Source organism: Vanellus vanellus, assembly GCF_965231255.1.
Source record: "Vanellus vanellus genome assembly, chromosome: 2".
NCBI lineage: Eukaryota > Metazoa > Chordata > Aves > Charadriiformes > Charadriidae > Vanellus > Vanellus vanellus.
Genome location: NC_138906.1, coordinates 12,721,317 through 12,741,008, shown reverse-complemented (window position 1 = coordinate 12,741,008; position 19,692 = coordinate 12,721,317). Strand labels below are relative to the sequence as shown.

General features: G+C 43.8%; 1 protein-coding gene across 1 annotated transcript in view; it reads left to right on the top strand.

The window, feature by feature from the left end:
• Positions 1-19,692, top strand: part of ADARB2 (adenosine deaminase RNA specific B2 (inactive)) — a gene marked incomplete at both ends in the record, with an annotated part of 327,918 nt that overhangs the window by 215,284 nt on the left and 92,942 nt on the right. Inside the window, one exon of the mRNA XM_082499565.1 lies at positions 4,375-5,282. Coding sequence (XP_082355691.1) covers positions 4,375-5,282 — 908 coding nt within the window. The remainder of the gene's footprint in view (positions 1-4,374; positions 5,283-19,692) is intronic.

Below are 19,692 nucleotides of genomic sequence, written 5' to 3'. Positions count from 1 at the left end.
CAGCCAAAATGAAGATGCCACCTACCACCTCTCCTTCCCCATCCTCCCTGGAAGTTGGCTTGGCAGCAGAATAACCTTCAACAGGAACAATATTATCTCTTCAAATGTAGCGTGGAGTATCGGATGGCTAGTTCTGCAGAGCCCTTATGACCCAGAGACATAGGCAGTGTCATTATTAGTGATGCATTATAGTTCTGAAAAGCTCTTGATGATGCAGACTCTCTAGGTTAACTCTACTGTGCATAATGACCAAAAGGAGAAAAACATGAAAGAGCAGACAGAAGATTGAGGAATAGTGCATAAATAAATATATTTCACTAACTGCTTTCCTCTCTCCCATTCAATTACTGAAGCAAATACAAGATTGCAATGCCTCTTCTTGTTTGTGAAACTGCAAAAATCGATGAATAAAGTTACCTGAAGAGATGTTACAGTGCAGAGGTGTGGGGCTTTTTTAGAAACCTTACACAATAAATTAGAAGCTATTGCCAAAAAAATTGCAATATTTTTCTTTCCCCTTTTTTTAACTCCCTCCCCTTACAATTTTATTATTCTCCAACCTTTCATCATAGGAGAACCACTTTTTATTATCTTTATTTTTTCCAAATGTGGAGAATGTGTTTTGGGGAACTCAAGAGCAAAGACATTATGAGAGATAACAGGACTGAAAATGATCCACAGTTTTGCATTTTCCCGGTGTGCATCCTCTGACTTACCCCTTTCCTTTTAGTGCTCTTCATTTCTAAAATTGCTTGTGATTGTTCTATTACAGCTGCTTACAGTATTTATCTTACGTAGTTTGGTGTCATTTGCCTGCTTTGTCTGATTTTCACAATAGAAGTACATGTGCCACCATTAGAGAGGTAATCTTATGTCTGCTGCACAGAGGTCTCATAAAAGACACATTTCAAAGACCTCCTATTTCAAAGATACCTGAAAGTATAAAGTAATTGCACATCTCCCGGCTGCTGCCAGGTATCTCGCAAGTCCCTCAGGCTCACAGACCTTCTGAGGCACTCCCCGAATTTAGCCTGCCTCTGACTGACGCGCCACGGTGACTTTTGGCCTTCTGCCCTTCTCACTGAGGTCTGTGAAGAGCTGAGCTATCTCCTGGTGTTTCAGGATCAGGTCCCCTAGAAATGTGGTTGACTGTAAGGATACTTGCATGGATTTCCTTCACTGGGACTAGGCCAAAACGTACCATAAAGGCAGACGCGTCACCGTCACGCACGCCCGGCGTTGTGCGCGTATCTTTTGGGACTGATCTCCGGAAGTTTTATATTTGCATCTCTGCATTTTTTTCACTACGTCAGTGCAAACTCCCTGCTGGCCAAAACCCCACTAGACAATTTCACGGACAGAATTTAAGACAAACAAGTAATGTTTATTTTACATTGCCATGTTTTTATTTAACCGTTCTGTTAGTGTGGGTGATTAAGGTAAGATGCTAAGGTCACACATTCGTGTTCACAGATCTGTGGTTCTCCGACTATGAAAGAAAAAACAGCTGGAATAAGACAATATGAATTATAAATACAAATAACCCCTTGAGTTTTCCTATTCAGTGGTGCATAATCAATACAAATTCTTTTCAAACCTGAATATAGTATGAAGCAAGAGCTATCTTTCTTTTCATGCTTCCTGGCTACAGTATCATTATGTACCGTAATTGGCTCTGTAAAAACCTATTAGGTAAGATGAGAGAGGAGGTGTGAAATACAGAACCAAAAGTAAAAAAAAAAAAAAAGTCTGTGTCAAAATATTTCACCTTTATTTAAAAAAATGGATGCGACCAAAGAGGCGTATTCTGAGTGGGATGGAAACATGGGGAAACGGTCACAGTGGAAAATGGCCGGCCAAAGCCACTGCCAGGGTAAATAGAGCAAAGTTAAAGTTGGCATCTCACAAAATCACAGAATCACAGAATGGTCGGGGCTGGAAGGGACCTTTGGACATCATCTAGTCCAACCCCCCTGCCAGAGCAGGGTCACCTACAGCAGATTGGACAGGAACGCATCCAGGCGGGTTTTGAATGTCTCCAGAGTGGGAGACTCCACCGCCTCTCTGGGCAGCCTGTGCCAGTGCTCTGCCACCCTCAAAGTAAAGAAGTTTCTCCTCATGTTGAATTCTACTCTTGGAATTTCCTGTGTTCCAGCTTGTGCCCATTGCCCCTTGTCCTGTCACTGGGCACCACTGAAAAGAGTCTGGCTCCAGACTCCTTCCCCCTCAGATCAGAGCTTCCATAAGTAGAGTTGGGAATTCAATGAGAAAAGACCACATTATCCTTGTGTCTTAGTTAACCTGAGCTTTTACATCTCTCATTTCCAGAGAGGCTGGCTTAAAGGTGTCACACTTTATACAGCTGAATGCCATACAAAGAAGCTTTTCTTCTCTTTTGTATTTCTTTTTCTTTCCTTCCTCACCTGTCTTCATTCTCTCCCCTTAGTTTCAGAAAACAAAAATTAACTAGTCACTAAAACCTTAATTTGTCAGTTCACGTTCTGCCTCAGCAAAGCACAGCAGCGCATAGCTCTGCAAGTCACTTTGGTGAGACAGACACGGGCTGGAAGCTCAGTGTGTGCCGAAGGGCTTTCAGGAAAGGGAGCCCAAAGACTCAGTCCTGCTGATGTGCCCCCAGCTATGCAGTTCAGCCGGGATTTCTACTCACGTCCAAGTGGTGAGCTGCTTTCTGTGGAACAACTTGCACGAGTGCAGACTTATTGCTCTGATGGGAAAAAATCTTTTGATGTTTGATACAAGTGCAACTCATCAGGTTATAAAGGAGGTTTTTAAACATGATGGCTGGTTCCACATAATTCTCTGCAGGCTCCTGTGCATCCGTCAGCCCAGCCTAATACTGGGCTGCAGCAAAGACACACTGCTCCAGCAGAAGCTCCTCGAGGTGTAGCCATCAGCTCACCCCTTACATCCTTGCAGCCAGCTCGTACATCAGGGTAGAGAGGAACCCAAATATGACCATGGCCCAGCAGAAAGCGAGAGGACTGTTCTCTCTCCTCTGTGAACCACAGGGACCTTCTCTGTGCGTTGGACTCACACAGCGTGCGCAGGTGGCATCTCTGACAATAGCAAACCGTGGGGAAGGCTCCACGCACAGCGCTGGTTGGAATACAGCGAGCAGCCGGGCAGCGCTCTGCTCAGAGAGGGATCAGGTGCATCGCTCCAGGGGCGGGTTGCTTCACGGGTTGGTTACACTTATGTTTACTTCCTCAGCTTGTCTCTGCCCCAAGCAACGCGCAGGAGGAGCGGAGGATGTACCAGAGATGCAATACATTTAAACAGACTCATCAGAAATGACAGAAATGTTATAGGATGCTTACTTAGACAGCAGCACATTTTCTGTCTCGTTCCGGACATCAGTGAGGTGAATCTCCATTCTCAGTCATTCGTCTGCTGTAGCATAGAGCCATGCCTCGCAGCACGGGCGTTGCACAAGCGTAGTTCAGAGCAATGCGTGATTCATTGGGTCAACAGCAATGGCGCGCTCCCTCCATAGCTCCCCGCTGTGATTTCATTCCCTTCCTGGTGCTCCTGGTGGTCACTCCCTCCTATTGCTTTTCTTTGACATAGATCACTCTTTACGACCGTAATTACTCCCATCGTGATGCTCTGGTTTTTCCTAGTCTCATTTAGATTTGTCTGGAATTTTTGCAATATTAGTTCTTGCTGAGGCAGCAGCTAAGACTATCTGCAACTGAACTTGACAGAAAGACTCACTTATTAAACTGGAATTTGAGTCCAGACCAAATTACTGTTTCAAATGCTAGGAAGGTCTGTCAGATCATTTCTTAGGCTGGGTTCGTGATGTTAGCAACACAAGAGTCTATGGTGTGAGGAGAGCCAGTCAATGTATTCATTGCAAATAAATTATTCAATGCGTTTGCCCATTTTTCTGTTTGTGAATCATTTGTGAATCATTTCTGATTTCTAATAATGTGTTCATGAGCATTCACCCACATGGATTATGGAACAAATCTCAGCCTAAGGGAACTTTGCAAACTATTCACTTTTTACTAGTAATTATCCAGTGTGAATGCAGTAGTTCATTTAAGTCGCATGTCATCAGTTATGCTTCGTCTTTGAATGATGCAATCTTTTTTTAAAACACGGGGCTAGTGACTAATGCAAGTAGAACTTTAGGGACAAGTAAACATTCAGGACATGCAGAAAATCTGTGCTATAAATAATAAACCAACCATTATTCAGATATTTGTGGAAAACCCCCAAAAAGGGCTGAGCAAGGATACCTATCATTATTTTTTTTTTTCTTTTTTGGCTATTCTGCCAGCCCCAGGCGTAATGACAGCTACTATGATGACAACCGTAATGTGAGGTTTTTTTTTTCTTTACTGACAGGTACCAGCAGTGCAGAAGTAAAGGAAAATCGAAACATTGGCAACCTGGAGGATCATCCAATATCCTCTAATGAGAGGGCAAGAGGGGGGACACCTAGCAGTAAGAGAAAAAGACCCTTAGAGGAAGGCAATAATGGCCATTTCTGCAAACTCCAACTCATCTGGAAGAAAGTCTCTTGGTCAGTGACGCCAAAGAATGCTCTGGTTCAGCTACATGAACTTAAACCAGGTTTACAGTATAAAATGGTTTCCCAGACAGGTCCAGTGCATGCTCCAGTCTTTGCTGTTGCTGTGGAAGTAAATGGACTTACGTTTGAAGGCACAGGGCCCACAAAAAAGAAAGCCAAAATGCGTGCTGCGGAGCTAGCTCTGAAATCGTTCGTTCAGTTCCCCAACGCCTGCCAAGCTCACTTCGCCATGGGGAACTGCATCAACCCATCCACGGACTTTACTTCTGATCAGGCAGACTTTCCAGATACTCTGTTCAAGGAGTTCGAACCGTCTACACACAGCGAGGACTTTTCAGTCTATAACCCCGTTAATAACGAATTGCTTTCCACTGCTTATCGACACGGGCGCTTACTCTGCCATACGTTGGACTTAATGGGCCACGGTAAGCAAAACAAGCACAAGATGGCATCCAAAGCAGAGAGCGAGAAGAACCCGGTGGTGCTGCTAAATGAGCTGCGGTCGGGCCTGCGGTATGTCTGCCTGTCAGAGACAGTGGAGAAGCAGCACATCAAGAGTTTTGTGATGGCGGTGCGAGTGGACGGGAGAACATTTGAAGGCTCAGGACGTAGCAAGAAGCTGGCCAAGGGTCAAGCAGCGCAGGCGGCCCTGCAGGCCCTCTTTAACATTCGGCTGCCCAGCCACATTCCCAGCAGGAGTAAATGTCACCATTTGCCACAGGTGAGAGCTCCTGGGTGGCCACCACCTTGTTGGAGGAACTCTTTCAATGAATGGGATCAGTATGGCTGTAGCTGTTGTTCTACCAGATGGTTCCTCTGATGTTATAACAAGTGCCATGCCACAAAATCTCTTTTCTCATAGAAAGAGCCAGATGCCATGGGCAAAAGCTTGAAAATTGTATACTGAAATCTTTGGGTGCAAAATGTAGGGGGAGATACCAAAGTTCCAGTTTGCTAGAGAGAATGATAACATTGACACAGGCAGAAAAATCAGGTTATTCTGTTATACAGCATCTTTGTTGACGGAAAGGAGCCCATAAACAAAGGGGTGCCCAATGTCCTCCTTTTAGAGTTAATTTTTGATGAGGATGGTTCCATTCAGAGGAGAAAGCAATGACAAAGAATGTGCCTGTGTCAGACCAAACTCTTCAAACCATTCTGCCACTAAAAAAGTTAAGGATTTTTTGTTTATTGTAGGCTTACTTTTTGGGTTGGTGTTTGGGTTGGGTTTTTTTTTTGTTGTTCTCAAATATGCCTCCAACAGCACAAGGGATAGTGAAAGCTCTGAAGTTTTCGTGGAACAAATGTAGAGATTACTGCTGTATTCATACAGAAAATATAGACCTGAGGTACATACTTAGCACATCAAAATTTCATAGTTGGTCATACGCCAAAGGCTATCTTAGCATTACTCAGACTTGTGTCAATTTTCTAAGTTCAAAGGAAGCCAAGATTTGCAGACACTGGGAAGCATTACACGGGTTCAAGTAATTTCTTGATTTGTTTGCGCTGTCATAAAAGGTTTGATCCACCAGCACCAGGAGGTCATCTACCGCTACAAAGCTCCCTTTATGAAGGGAGCTGTTAATGTCCAGGATTTAATGCAAAGCACTGGGAGCACTAAGAGTCATTCTGCTGCTGGCTTGCTGTGAGACCCTAGGCAAGTCATTTAAATCCAATATGCTTGTAATAAAAATGAGCATATTATATGAAAGAACACTTCAAGATCCTTAACTAGTGTGTAAATGCAAATTATTAGTAGCAATTCTCATTAACATTAGGAAAGATGTTCATTAGATGTTCAAAGAGTTTGATAGGGGATGAATCCTCTAGGTGACATGATTGCCTGCAGGACCCAGGATTTGTATTTGGTGACCCAGAAGTTTCCTTCCTATGTTTCCAAAAAGGAAACGTGAGAAATGTAAGAAATTCTAAAATATATCATAATCATCCACCTCTTCCTTTTAATTCTGGTTTGTAAACTCCATGAACCAGTGGGATAACATAATTTAATAACGGCAGTGATCTTCACAGAGAGCTTTGCAGGCATTTTGGAAGCCTTGGCCAACCTGGCAGTTCCATCTTCCCAGTACTCCTGGGATAGTTTTAAATGAGAAATCCATGTGGTTTCCTGCCCTAATTAATTCTGGTAGAAAATAGTTTGTTTTGATGCACATGCCTATCCTTCCCCATGGAAACCTAGCAACTGGATATAAAGAGGAATCTCTGGTCCCATCCTACTGGCTGCTTTGCTGCCCCCCGTGAACTTTGCCGGGTGGGTCAGCAGGTAAACACCACGCATTCATCGACTGATGGTTTGTCGTGTTCTGAAACTGCACCACAAGTATCATTGCCTCAGTTCCTGAGCTCTCTGAAATATTCCCTGGTTGCTTGACTTCACGATCAGCTTCTACCTGAATATCAAATCTTACCTGAGTCCCCAGTTGTTCACCAGGCAACACATTCTTCAGTGTATATTCCCTTTTGTATGGCCTTTTGTCCTTTCTTTAGACTTCTGCCCTCCTTACCTCCTTCTTCTCGCTGTTCTGGAAGTATAAATGTCAGTGAAAAAGCATCAATGAACTTTCTCCGTCGGTATTTTTTGAGTGGTTATGTATTGTCCAACTAAAAGATTACTCAGGCACTTTTAATGCCAGCGTTCAGCACATTAATGGAGAGGTAAGCCTTAACACTGATTTCTGCCGACCTCCTCACTAGCTGCTCTCTTCAGTAGACATTGCAGCCATGACGCAAAACCTGAATTTATGTTACTCACTCAAGTCATAACCCAGCTTGCTCTGAAACCAAGCGATGTATTTCCACTGACTTCAGCTGGCCTACAGCTCAAACATTAAATCCAGAAGCATCTTTACTTTTTCGCACTGTGTTATGCTGTATCTCATCAAGTGACTGTCTTTCCTCACTGCTTCAGTCAGCCCATCGGGCTGTTTGGTCAGTCGAAGTGGTGGTAAGCATGTCAGGGAGAGTGTAGTTCTCACTGAGCTGTGGTCAGAGCCAGCTGCTCCAAAAGTTGAGATGAGCTATAACATCTTCACCTATATTTTGAATATTTTGTAGAATCCGGGAGTGTGTTTATCTCTGTGGTTTCTCTTTACAGAGAGTATTCCAGCTTTGCGTGTCTTTGTTCTTGTTCCCCTTGCTGTTATCAGTGGTGTTAGGAGGCCAGAATTTGGCTTTTCCTGATTACAGCCTTGCCTGGAAAGAGGAAAAGCCAAAAATCTTGTAATACAGGTAGTCCAGTTGTGCTGATCTTATGGATTTCAGAGTGTTCAAGAAAATGTCAAAAAAGTTCAGACGTCCTGTATGAGCTGGGCCTGCTGACCATTGACATTTCTGCTGTGCTCATCAGGGCTCCCAGGGGACCTGGCGTCCCTCAGGCATGCCCTCGGACTCACAGCCACTTTTCCTGCTGACCAAGGGAGATTCAATGTGAAATGTCAAAAGAAGTACCATATCCCCCAGTCTGTCCTGGTATGTGCTGCCTACACAGGAAGCTTTCTGAACCGCCTGGAATGGAAATGGATAGATGTAAAATCCTGCAACCTTGATCTCTTCTGATTTAGGCAAAACAAAGAAATGTGAGAATACCAAAGGCAGAAATAGATGAATTTGCTGGGGCAGCTGCAGTCTAATTTGCTTCTTCAGCTGCCTCTCCTGCCCCTCACCTGGCAAGGCTGGAAACCCACCATGAAATTGTGAGCACTTTACAATACTGGTGCTTTCTTTAAGGAACGTCACGGTGCCTCTGATTTTCATCCCTGTGATTTTTCCAAAATATGTTCATGCTGACTGCAAAATTATACCAAAAAAATAAACAAAAGCATATCACACTTTACACCAGGAAAACATTTTACTCTCATCATTTAGTGCCAAAATACTTGAGATTGTGGCTTCTTTACAGCCCTCAACAGTGCTTTGATCCAGTTCTGTTGTTCTCATACTGGTACAATGCTGGCTAGGGGACCTGAGCTCTTGCCCATGGATAGGGGGTAGCTGAGATAATCAAAGGAGCAGCTGAAATGGTCGCAAGATTTGTCCATCAATCTGCCACCTACTAGTTTTGCTCAAACCAGATGTCTTATTTGTGCTGTGCCACTGAAGTGCAAGACTCCTGATGGTCTTCTCCAGGATAGAAGCCTGGAAATCGGCTAAACTAATGTCATGGATAAAGTGCGTCAGGAGAATGGAAATTATAATGCATCACTGCGCACCTTCTCTAACTCACTAAATATTGCTCCTTGTTTCCTAGCATACTTGGTCTGAACTCATATTGTCCATCAAATAATATGCCATTTCTTCAATTATCAGCTTTTATGGAAGTCTGACAATTGTTTCTCCCCACCGTGGGAGCTAATTTTCCTGTAATCCAAAAGAGGAGACAATGCCAAGGAGTGCTAACCCTGCCAGCCCTAAAGAGTCTGTGCTGGTAGAAATCCATCCTCGCGCTCCCAGGCTTTCCGAGTGCAGTGTGTTCATTTCAGGAGAACAAGGTGACCCCCAACTGCATCTGACCAGTTTACAGATTGTTTTTCTAATCTTGTAGTCCTTCTAATCTATCTCACTCAGTCTAAACAGCATTCTTACTGCTGTTAGAGCAAAACCATTAATTAATATTGCCATAACAAATTAGTAATAGAGAGGTGCTTGGATTTCAAATAGACCTAAATTAAAAAAGAATAGGTGTGAAAATCGCATTCACTCCGCTTTGAAATGGCTTAACACTGCTGTTGCTGGTTAACATCCATAGCCTCCAAAGCAGTAGTTGTCAGTTTGTGTATTTAAACAAAACCTCATTTATTTTGTGTCTATGTGTCGTCAAAAAGAAGTAGGGTTTTTCTCCTTCGGCAAACAGGGTTAACCATCTGAATCCAGTTAAACCCCCTATTTGCCAAAAGCTTCATTTGCAGACCAAAGCAATCTGAGTGTCCCCATTGCACTGATTCTTTACCCGACCAGGGCAAGGATTCCTGCCAGCTAACTTCAGTGTCACCTTGATGAGCGATGTCATGAGAAGAACCACCACCGTACCCCACACCTCTCATCCACTTCCCTCCAGAAGCCTCTTTCTCTGTGTTGTAAAACTGGTTCATTTTCATGCCGTATCAAGCGTTCCCGCCTCCTTCACTTTGTTTCTCTAACTATCCTCGTTTGCCAACTTCCTTGCGACCACGTCCTCTTACCTGTGGTGCAGTTAAGTTGGGGCTGAGGTTGGCAGTGATAGATTTGACTCCGGCACGAAGAGGGACAGCACACGGAGCTGCCATTGAGCTTTGCGAAGCTGTTGCAGCGTATTTGTGTGAAGAGCTTTGTCTGGTCAAGTGACCAGGTACCTTTCTCTATAACAGTCTCTGTTTTCTCCTGCACAAAGAGAAGCAGCTGATAGGGGGGGGTGTAGCTCCTGACAGCGAGATGCAAGAAAGGGAAATAGTGAGGACCGGAGAGATACCTCTGCAATAAAAATAACACTTGGTTTTCATCACCTATTTCTGACTCTCTAGGTGAGGAAAGTTGCTTTTTATAATCAGAGCAACCGGCAGTCAAGACATTTATGGGATTACAGTTTCTTAAGCAAAACAATGGCAAAAGAACCAATTTAGAGACACAGCATTAGTGCATGGGATACTATTATTATTAGCCTGGCTGCTAATAAGATTGCAGTCGCTTCTAGGCTCACAGTTGAGGAACCGGGACCACCCCCTTACTTCTTTACAAGTCCAACATAAAAGATGATTATTGCCCCAGAGAGATTACAGCTTGAGTCTTAGGTGAAGAAATTACCATGTTTTAATGTATATAATCCATGCAAGATCAAAGGGAGATGCAGAAGGGCTACCTACACGGAATCGTGGGAAACAAATTAACAAGGTAGGAAGGGCTCCGGTCACTTACTCTCACAGCATCAGCCCATACGTGTAGACACATCAAGGGATTTGCACATAAAACCCAGTCATCACTGGAAAATAACGTACTAGTTTGTGTCAGCTGGGCTACAGTAATGCTCCAGCTATCTGCTACAGGAAGAAGTGTCTGAGTTGGTCTACCCATCTCCACCTTCTGTACCTCTGTCTTTTGCTCCTGAGTTGCTGTACCCTGTAACTCCCTGCTCCATCCCAGCCATCGATAACTCCGGCAGGATCCCAAAAAGATTCCCTTGCACTTCTTTTTAAAAGTCCTACATTATATAGAGCGTGCTCAATGCTTTCAGAACATTAGGTATGCTAAACCAAACTCATCTGACGGAGATGATAAAGTCTAAACATACCACTCACCTAATTAATAATACTTAGAAGAGCTGTAATAATGTTGGTAATTAGTTAATGAATGATCTTCATTTACAGAACTGAAAAAACAATTTTCCTATCTTCAAGGAAAAAAATTTTAAGGCCGAAAGGCATTTTTCTCAAGAGGATAAATCCTTATGTAATTTAAGTTTGTAAGCAACCCCAAACCCTCCAGAAAAAAAAAAAAGGAAAAAGAAAAATATCTAATTTTCTTTTGTAAACACTCTGAAGACTCCACCTCGATTACAGTGCATTTAGAGTGGGATGAATCTAATTTGGCCATCTGACTTGGCTGCTGGCTGCTCTTTTGGCGTAGTTGCAAATACTTCATACCATCCATACATCCACAGAACCAGCGTTTGGTCTCTCCCCTTCACAGCCTAGATTGCTTACTAATCGTGGCCAGTGAGACACAGCGTGGGCTCTGCTGAGTTCTGCTATTTACCACGACGAACCAGCCTTGCCTATCCAGGAAGCTGATGGTATGGATCTGATTTGTGAAGAATTATTATTTGTGCAAGCCATTACGGTGAGACAGTTTGTGCAGAATGATTAGGGCTCCGGCAAGCAGCAGAGCTAGTTAGTACATGAAAGCTGAATCCCAGTCTGGTGTCATCCACACATAAAACTTCCTTCTAAACCAGACACTCTCGCAGCTGTCAGAGTCGCCTTTGTTGCTTTCTGGCTTTGTAAGTGAGCTAGGGACACTTCAAAAAGCTCCCGGCAAGCTGGACCTCGTTAAAGCTCCTGCTTCGTCCTGGACTTGCATCCTGACATTGTTTATGATGCTTCATTATTATCTACTTAATACAAGCCATGATCGTTCTGCTTCGCTAAATGGAGCTGTAATACAAGTGCCTAGAGTGAATTTTTCTTTGGTCGAGTTCCATGCAAAACCTTCTCTGTTTGAGCTGGAGTGTTACAGCCATGCCAAAACCACATTCTTTATCTATTTTTATCTGTAGTCACATCTAGGAAGCCTTAATTATTCAAACAGATTTTTCCTTCTATGTGCAGAGTATCAGAAGCAAGCTCCTACCATCTATTTTGCGATGACTACCTCCCTCTTGTGGTCCTCGTGGCAACCGTGTGGCAGGCACACCATCACGGTGCGAGGGGAAGACTAATAACACAAAATGCCAGCGCCCCTTGGAACGGTGCTCAGAGCCTGCCGGTTCCCCAGCGATGCTGCTCAGAAGCCCAATGGCACATGCAGCTGAGGGACCGCTCCCTTCCTGCTGGATAATGGGGAACGTCTTTGTCTGTTTGATTTTATTGCATCCGTTAGCCTTTAAATAGCGCAATTTCGAAGAAAACCAACATTTCTCCTGCCCTTTTATCTCAGCTAAACTGCTTACACATACTGCAATATGAAGGGATTATATACATACACACACACACACAAAATAGTATGCACGTTATAAAATTCAATAGGTAGAATATATTTAAGGCTTAATCTTAGGATTGTTGAGAATTAATGGACAGAGCAGACTAGACTTGTTGTTATAATGGATGTATAATATGATTTAGGTGTGTAGAAATTTAGACAACCAAACAAAACTAGAGAATTGGCTCATGTTCTTTGAGAGAGCAAAAAACCTTTATTGTTCATATAGTGCTTTCTTTGTATGAACACCTTACAAGTGAGCTTGGATCTGTAATGGAAGCAAACTTTATCAGAGCAAGGTTGGTTTTTTCTTTTTTCACATGCATGATGCATGATACGAACTTTTGTTAGGATAAAATATTTTTCCAAACTCCTGAGAAATAGAAATGGGAGATAAATATGCATATTCACTGGGAAAGTGGGTATATTTTCCATCTCCTTTCATCACAAAGTTTTATTCAATGAAAACAATCAATGTTGTCTATGTCTCTTGATACCCATCGGCTTCTTAGGCTGAATTCTAAGAAGCATAAAATATTAATGCATCCCTAAACCTTTCCTCCTCCACCTTAAATGTTTCGGTATTGTCTTTAGTCAAATTCATGTTGCTTTTTCATCCTTTCTAGTTTTCTGATCGATAAGTCGAAGTTTACTTCCAAGCAAGCTAACCATTATTTCCTATTTGTCTTCCAAACTGGAGTAGACATTTGATATGAAAGCACCTAGGCATGATTGCTCTTAACCTACTTGTCATCACATCTGCTGCAGACACCAGCCACGTAATCAGACCTGAATTCAGACAATGGTACCTTAAAATCAGTGCTATGCTGAGATGTCACCCAATGAGCCCATGCTACTGAAGCTGCATTTATTTTCTGTATAAATTCCTCGTGTGCTGTTTCTTCTCACTTTCTTTATCCCGTTTACTCGTAAAAACTAAAGGTGGAAAGAGAACATTCCCTGAACAAACATAGCCAATGAACAAAATGAACCTGTTTTGGTTTGTTCAGAGAAAAAGTCTAAGTGTCCCATGATTTCTAGGTTCTTCTGTTCATTCTGGGCCCTATTACTCACAGAAATAGTTACAATCAACTTTTCCCTCCTGTGTGGGTCATTGCTTTATTAGGTTAAACACAAGGAATAATGTGGCTCTCCAAGGTCTTGTGGGGAGGGTGAAGTCGGCAACACCAGCTTCATTTCTTACTTAATAATTAGTTTTTATCCAAATCAACTCTGCCCTATACTTTTAAGGAATAATCCTCTCAGGGATATCGGAGAGTAAAATCATTACTCCAGACTCAGGCTTCTCTTTTATTCCACTCTTCTTGGTACACGTGCAACTTATTCTAACCCTCGGTGCCTAATGACCCTTGTACACTCATAATATGGACAACAGTTCATAACACGACCACAACTAAACTGTTAGGGCTTGGTTGTCCTGGACGCTGCAGAGAAACAGTGTCCAAGAGAGATGCAGAGATTGAACATTGTTGTTTAAACCTGATCCAGCTACACAGAAACCCTCCGCAAACCAAGTCAGTGGCCATCAATGTGCAGCAGCCAAAAAAGCTGAGCTAGAAAATAAAAGGGAGCAGTGGTTGATAACACAGCAGGCATAAAGTCAAGTTCCTTGAAGCCTCATCGTTATGGCAGCAACGAGGGGCAGATGAGCTGACTGATGCAAACCAGAAGATATGAATCAGAACCACGCTGAAGCTTTTCTGTCTATCAGCCATTCAGATGAAAATGGAAACAGATCACCATCTAGCTGTTCAAACTGTTCTCTGAGCCAAAAGTTAGCAGTTGCATCACTTGGAATAGCAGCGTGGTTCACCCAAAATAGCGTCCTATAATAATGCTTATAGAGGCTCATAACATGATAACATGTAGAGAAGAGGAGTGGCCCGTGAGGGTCACCATTCTGGAAAACACCTTAACAGATGCAAAAAGTAATCAGCTCCTACCCAAGAAAAAGGAAAGGGCCCTACCACATACATTCCTATGGATCATAGGGATCATTGGGCTTTCCACTCAGCTCAAGGTTTTTGCTGTTCCCAGCCAGGACTTGCTGCCTTTTGTGGCGTTCTCCCTTTGTGCTCAGCTAAAGGCCACTCAGGATTTTTTCCTCAATCCATAGAGGGAACTAACATTGTATTATTAGTGCAGGCTGGTTGCTGTGACTTTCCAATACTGACTTATGGTCGTAGCGCTGCTCTCCCGGAGTGCGTCTTTGGTGCTTGATGACTTGGAGGTCTCACTGGGAAGTTCATCTTAGTGTAGAGATCACAGTACGGAGTTACATGGACGTTACCAGAGCAGCAGGCACGAGTTCTTAACGCAGAGGTATCTTTGCCTGTTTTGTGCTTGTCTTCTTCAAAAATGCACCTTCTTCCATGCTGTAGCACATTCCTCCTGATCGCAATTCATACACATCTGTCTGGTTCTCTGGTGGCTTAAGCATGGCCTAAATCATCAACATTTACTCTGGCGAGTATCTCAGCATGGCTGGAGGAGTATGTGGCTTGTATCTGCCCTTCCTTCAGGTGCTGGCTACTAAGCAGAGAAGACAGCAAGACCTCTTAAAAATTATTTATTTGCTGAATAAGCAGATTATTTTACTCAAAGTCACAAATAGGTTCTGAAAAACAAAACTACAGCACGTTGCCATATGAACCCTCATGCAGAAATTATTTTTTCTCTTCCTTTTTATTAGCACAGGATATTTTTGGTCCCAAGCATAATAATCCTACTGATAGGAGATGCCCTCTGCTTTTCCAGGGCAAGAACCTTCAGCTGCATGTTTTACATTTTGACTTTGAGGGAAATCAAAGTACAAGAGAGATGAGGCTGCTGCTGTCACCACGTTCTGGAGAACGCTGACAGGAAGAAATGAATTGCATTCCCCAAAACACTGACAAGCTACAGTGCATACATTTTCCTGTTAAATCCTTTATTCATAAAAAAAAAAGAAAAAAAAAAGAAAGTAATATGACTTTCAGATTTACTAGTCTTTGATGTAGATATTTTGAAATCTTTCCCTCTATGAACAGGCAGGAGCCTAAAATGAATGTAAATTTTCAGAAAATTACCTTTTTGCCTGCATCTTTTCTTGGACATTCATGAACTTAGAGAGATCTTAAGCCCTCCCTCTCTCAAAAAGGAAAAAAAAAAACCAAACGTCCACTCTCCTTTATGTATCAACAATCAAGCAAACAAGCCAAGCTAGAAAGTCCTTTCAGGCAGACTAACATCCTCGCCATGTAAATGAGCTGAAATCGAGCAGATATCTGAGCAAAGCTTCCCCTTGGGAGAGCAGGAAGGACTTGTGCAAATCCCAGGGATCTGTTGGGGAGCCCTTGATAACAACAGGTCACCAGAAAACGCCAATGAGGCTGAACTGAGCAGCAGGAGAGAAAGAAACATTGCAAAGACAAGCTGGGGGGGGGAAGAAAAAAAAAAGGCTTCCAGGCTACCTTTGACAGAAATTGATCTGAGCAAATTAAACACTCGTACTGTAGTGGTTAGCAAACTTTTTCTTTTCTCCTCCCTTTCAAAGCATGAGATGCCGGTGGGGAGATCAGCGCGGGCGGTTTGCCTTTCCTCGGCAGCGGTGTCTGGCCCGCGGGAGCAGGGCTGCTCCCAGCTGCAGGCCTGAGGGGAACTTGGTGGGGTCGGGAACAGAAGCTTAAAATATAGAAATTACTCCATTGAGGAGCTGGGAACAGTTTTTCGAGGCGAGTGGCAGAACCGATACCTTCGGTGAAAATCAGGCAAAAAACCCAAGTCTGGGAGGGAAACTGTTGGAGCTGTAGCACAGTCCTGAAGTGAAATCCTTGCAAAGGCAGGCGCAGGGAAAGGCTTCGATGGGAGCCGGAGCTGTGTTTCCCTACCCATGACACGTACTGTATTCTGGGAGCTTATTTCTTTGCACGTATACTTGCTAGCATTACAAATATTAAAAGTCCTTTTCTTTTTGTGGTTGGGAAATTAAGGTGAATAACTGAGCCAACATAAACTAAATTTGCTCTGATAGACGTGGGCATGAAGCCACAAAACAATGTGGGAAGCTAATGCCTTTATTCCGTATTCCCACAGGCATAAACCAGAGCAGAATTTGAACTTGCAGATTTATAGCGAATAAAATATCAAACTTACCCTGAAATATGTTGCAGCTGTTTCTCATTCCATCATGCAGCTGATAAATAGCTAATCTCCAGTTCAGGCCTCTCTATTTAAATAAGCACCGTAAAAAGTTTAGCTATCTCTGACTGAACTACTTCAGCTGAATATCCTTAGTTCACTGCTTCTGGCCCCTATTAAATGCAATTCAGATAAAGTCTGTTTTCTGCTAGTATTTGTTTCTCTCTTGACACAGTTGATACCTGCTCCTGCTAAAAGCTTTCAGACTGGAAGGATGATCTGCTGCAAAATACATTATTTAGTGAGCATAACTAAGCCTCACTAATATTAGGAGGACAGAGGATTTCTTCTGTGTTAACTGTTGACAAATGCGTTGCTCTCTACGGGCGGTCTCACCCCCAGCATTAAAACTGATGAATTCGCAGAGCTGGGACCAAAAAAGAAAAAAGGGGAGTGCATCCGTCCCTGCCGCGCAGCAGACAGGGAAGGGCTGCGAGACCCCCCCGGCTTTGCTGCATGTTCTGCTTCGGGCGCTGCTTTCTGCCCTGAGGGGCAGCTCTGCCGTGCCCCACGCGTGGCCCACGGCCTCCCGCCGCACAGGGGCACCCACAGCTTCCAGAGCCTTCGTTCCCTTTCTCGGCGCCGGTTGCCCTGTTGCTGGTTTCCATTTTCCCTTCTGACACTCCCGTTATTAGGAGCGGCCTCCTCTCTCCCGGCGTGCCGCATCCAGGCGGGAGCAGGCTGGAGCTGGAAGTAAGAAAGCAGCTGTGAGAACAATTCAGTAAGATTTTAGGTCAAATGTTAGGTGCCCCGTCCTTGTGGTAATCGCTTGCATTAGGGCGCATTAACACAATTGCACTTGCAGCGAATTAGCAGTGATCTGCGCAGAGGCACAAAATCAAGTGGGATAATAATACACGTATGAAAAACAACGTGATCACTGCCTAATTAATTAATAACCGGTTACTGATTAAAAGGGGAGCATTTGCAGCTAAACGTGTCCTTGATGACACTAACTTGATTGGTTTAGCACTGGTTGTATTTTACAATAAGACATATAAGAGCAAATAATTGCTTCCACTATATCACGGAATTAGTTCCATGACAGTTCAGCTGATTAGTTCAAGGTTTTATCTGCGTTTTGTAGCTGCAAGATCTGCTACCATTTTGCACCTTGCTAGCCGGTAGCAAAACACTCTTGTCTGTTTACATGTATTGCATGTAATGGAGCAGGAGAAGCAGAATCAATACTGTAGATATATACAGTACCTGCATCCCAAAGGTTACCGCGCTCGGAAAATAGCTGATGAAGGCTTGAGGTAATGAGCTGAAACATCCTGAAAGTAATTCCTAGCAGCACTAAAGACAATAATATAACTTCGCCTGACATGGGTAATCCTCCGCAGACTGAGGGAAGCATAATTTTTTTTCTGGAAGGGAGTTTTGTGGTCCGCTGAGAGTTTGAGTGAGATATGGGATATACCTTAGGAGAGAGGAATGGCTCGTAACTCAGGGAAGGTGGAACCTAAATGAAGTCACAGAGGTCGTTCTTATTTTATCACTGGGGAAAATATGCCCTGTATATCACTCAGCCTTTTCATACATTTAGTAACTGGGATAATTCTGGGTACAACAAATTGTTCACCTTTTTTTCTCTTGTATTTCATGAACGAAAAGCCTTTTAAACAATTGCAGAGGCGCCGTTTGCCCCGTGAGCCCAAAGCTAGGCTCCTTTACAGATATGTTTAATGAAACACATGGGAACTCTGTGGTTCATGTAGGGTATGGAGCTATCAGCTAAACATTTTTGTTCTCTTTCAGTATATTTTTTGCTGCTGCTGCGGAGCAGAGGCTAGAAGGGCCAATGAAGCGGTCAGAAGAAGTTTGCCCATCCTTTTATCTCCCTCCGTGGTAGCAGCCATTCATGTGATATGAATATTTCTGCAGAAAAGATTTCTGTGCATGTTTTTAAACAGCTTTCCTAACAAAATTGGCTTTCCGTGATCAGCTCTCTGCTGCTCCTAGTAACCCTTGAGACTGTCCAACTATATCTGATAGCAGCAAACAACTCAAGACGCACAGTCTCTATGTATACAGTATTAAAATGGGGACTTTGTAGAAACAAAAGCAACCCAAGCTCATCCTGCACAGGGGACAATGCAGTTGCCCCCAAGGCAGTGGCCAGTGGGCCAGGCAGCATGTTGGCCAGACATACCAAGACATACTGGTGCCTCCCTTTGGTCCTGTTTCTTTTCTTCTTAACGCAGGAGACCTTTGTGTCCTCTTTTTTTAAATCTATGAGTGTATTTGAGCCTGCAGAGTCATGCAGGGTGTAAGAGGAGTCTTGGGCTTCGTAAGTGCTTCCCTATAGCTGCATGTCATCCACCTATTTCTTAATTACAGCCTACACGATGAATCAAATTGTTGTAATCACGATATTGCTGTGGCTGTGACCTGAAACAGTTTTTGATATGATGCACCTCAATTTGTTCTCTTCAGGAGACAGCTGGACTTCTCTTTTTCACTTAGAATTGAATTCTTCAGGGTGGGGTGGGAGTTGTGTAAAAATGTGGGCATCTGGCAGCCTCGTGGGGCACACGGTTCTGACCTCAGCATCAGGCAGGAATTCTTTTGCTGACAGTACAACATCGTCCCAGACTTCGAGGGTGCCACAGGTTCAGCACCACCAAGCTGCACCTGTACCAAGCACAAGAGCCCACAGCAGTGCAGACCTGACTCCAGCATATGCGCACCCAGAGCTTGTGCAAAAGCCCCTCCTGCCACGTCTTGGCAGCTCCCTCCTCCCGCGCCAGCCCTAAGAAGGCTGGGAGAAGAGTACTGGCGTTTGGTGCAAACACGGTGTTGATGGGATCGCAGAGGCGTACCGCTGCAGAGACATGAGGTCTCTGCGTTGTCCCTTGGGGTAGCCCGGCTGCCAGGGGCTCCTCATACTTTCTAGGGTGGTACACTGCATCCGGAAGCCCTGCTTCTGTAACACATCTGCGGGCACTCTAGCATCAATTAGCTGTCAATGTAGGAACACGCAGTACAAGAAGGAGGCAGATTTCTGTTGTGGACTTTTTCATATAGAAAATTTTTCTCTTTTCTGAGATCTGTGAGCCTCCTTGCTTTGTACTGTACAGAACAAAGTAGTGGGTGTCATTGAGGTAACCACTAGGGCATGGTGCTACTGAACCAGGGAGAGTGCGCTCTGACGGGTTCCCTGTGGACGACGAGGCTGAGCCCGTGTGTCGGTCTGGGACAAGACTGGAAAGGGCGAACGTGAGGGCAGTCATCTCAGG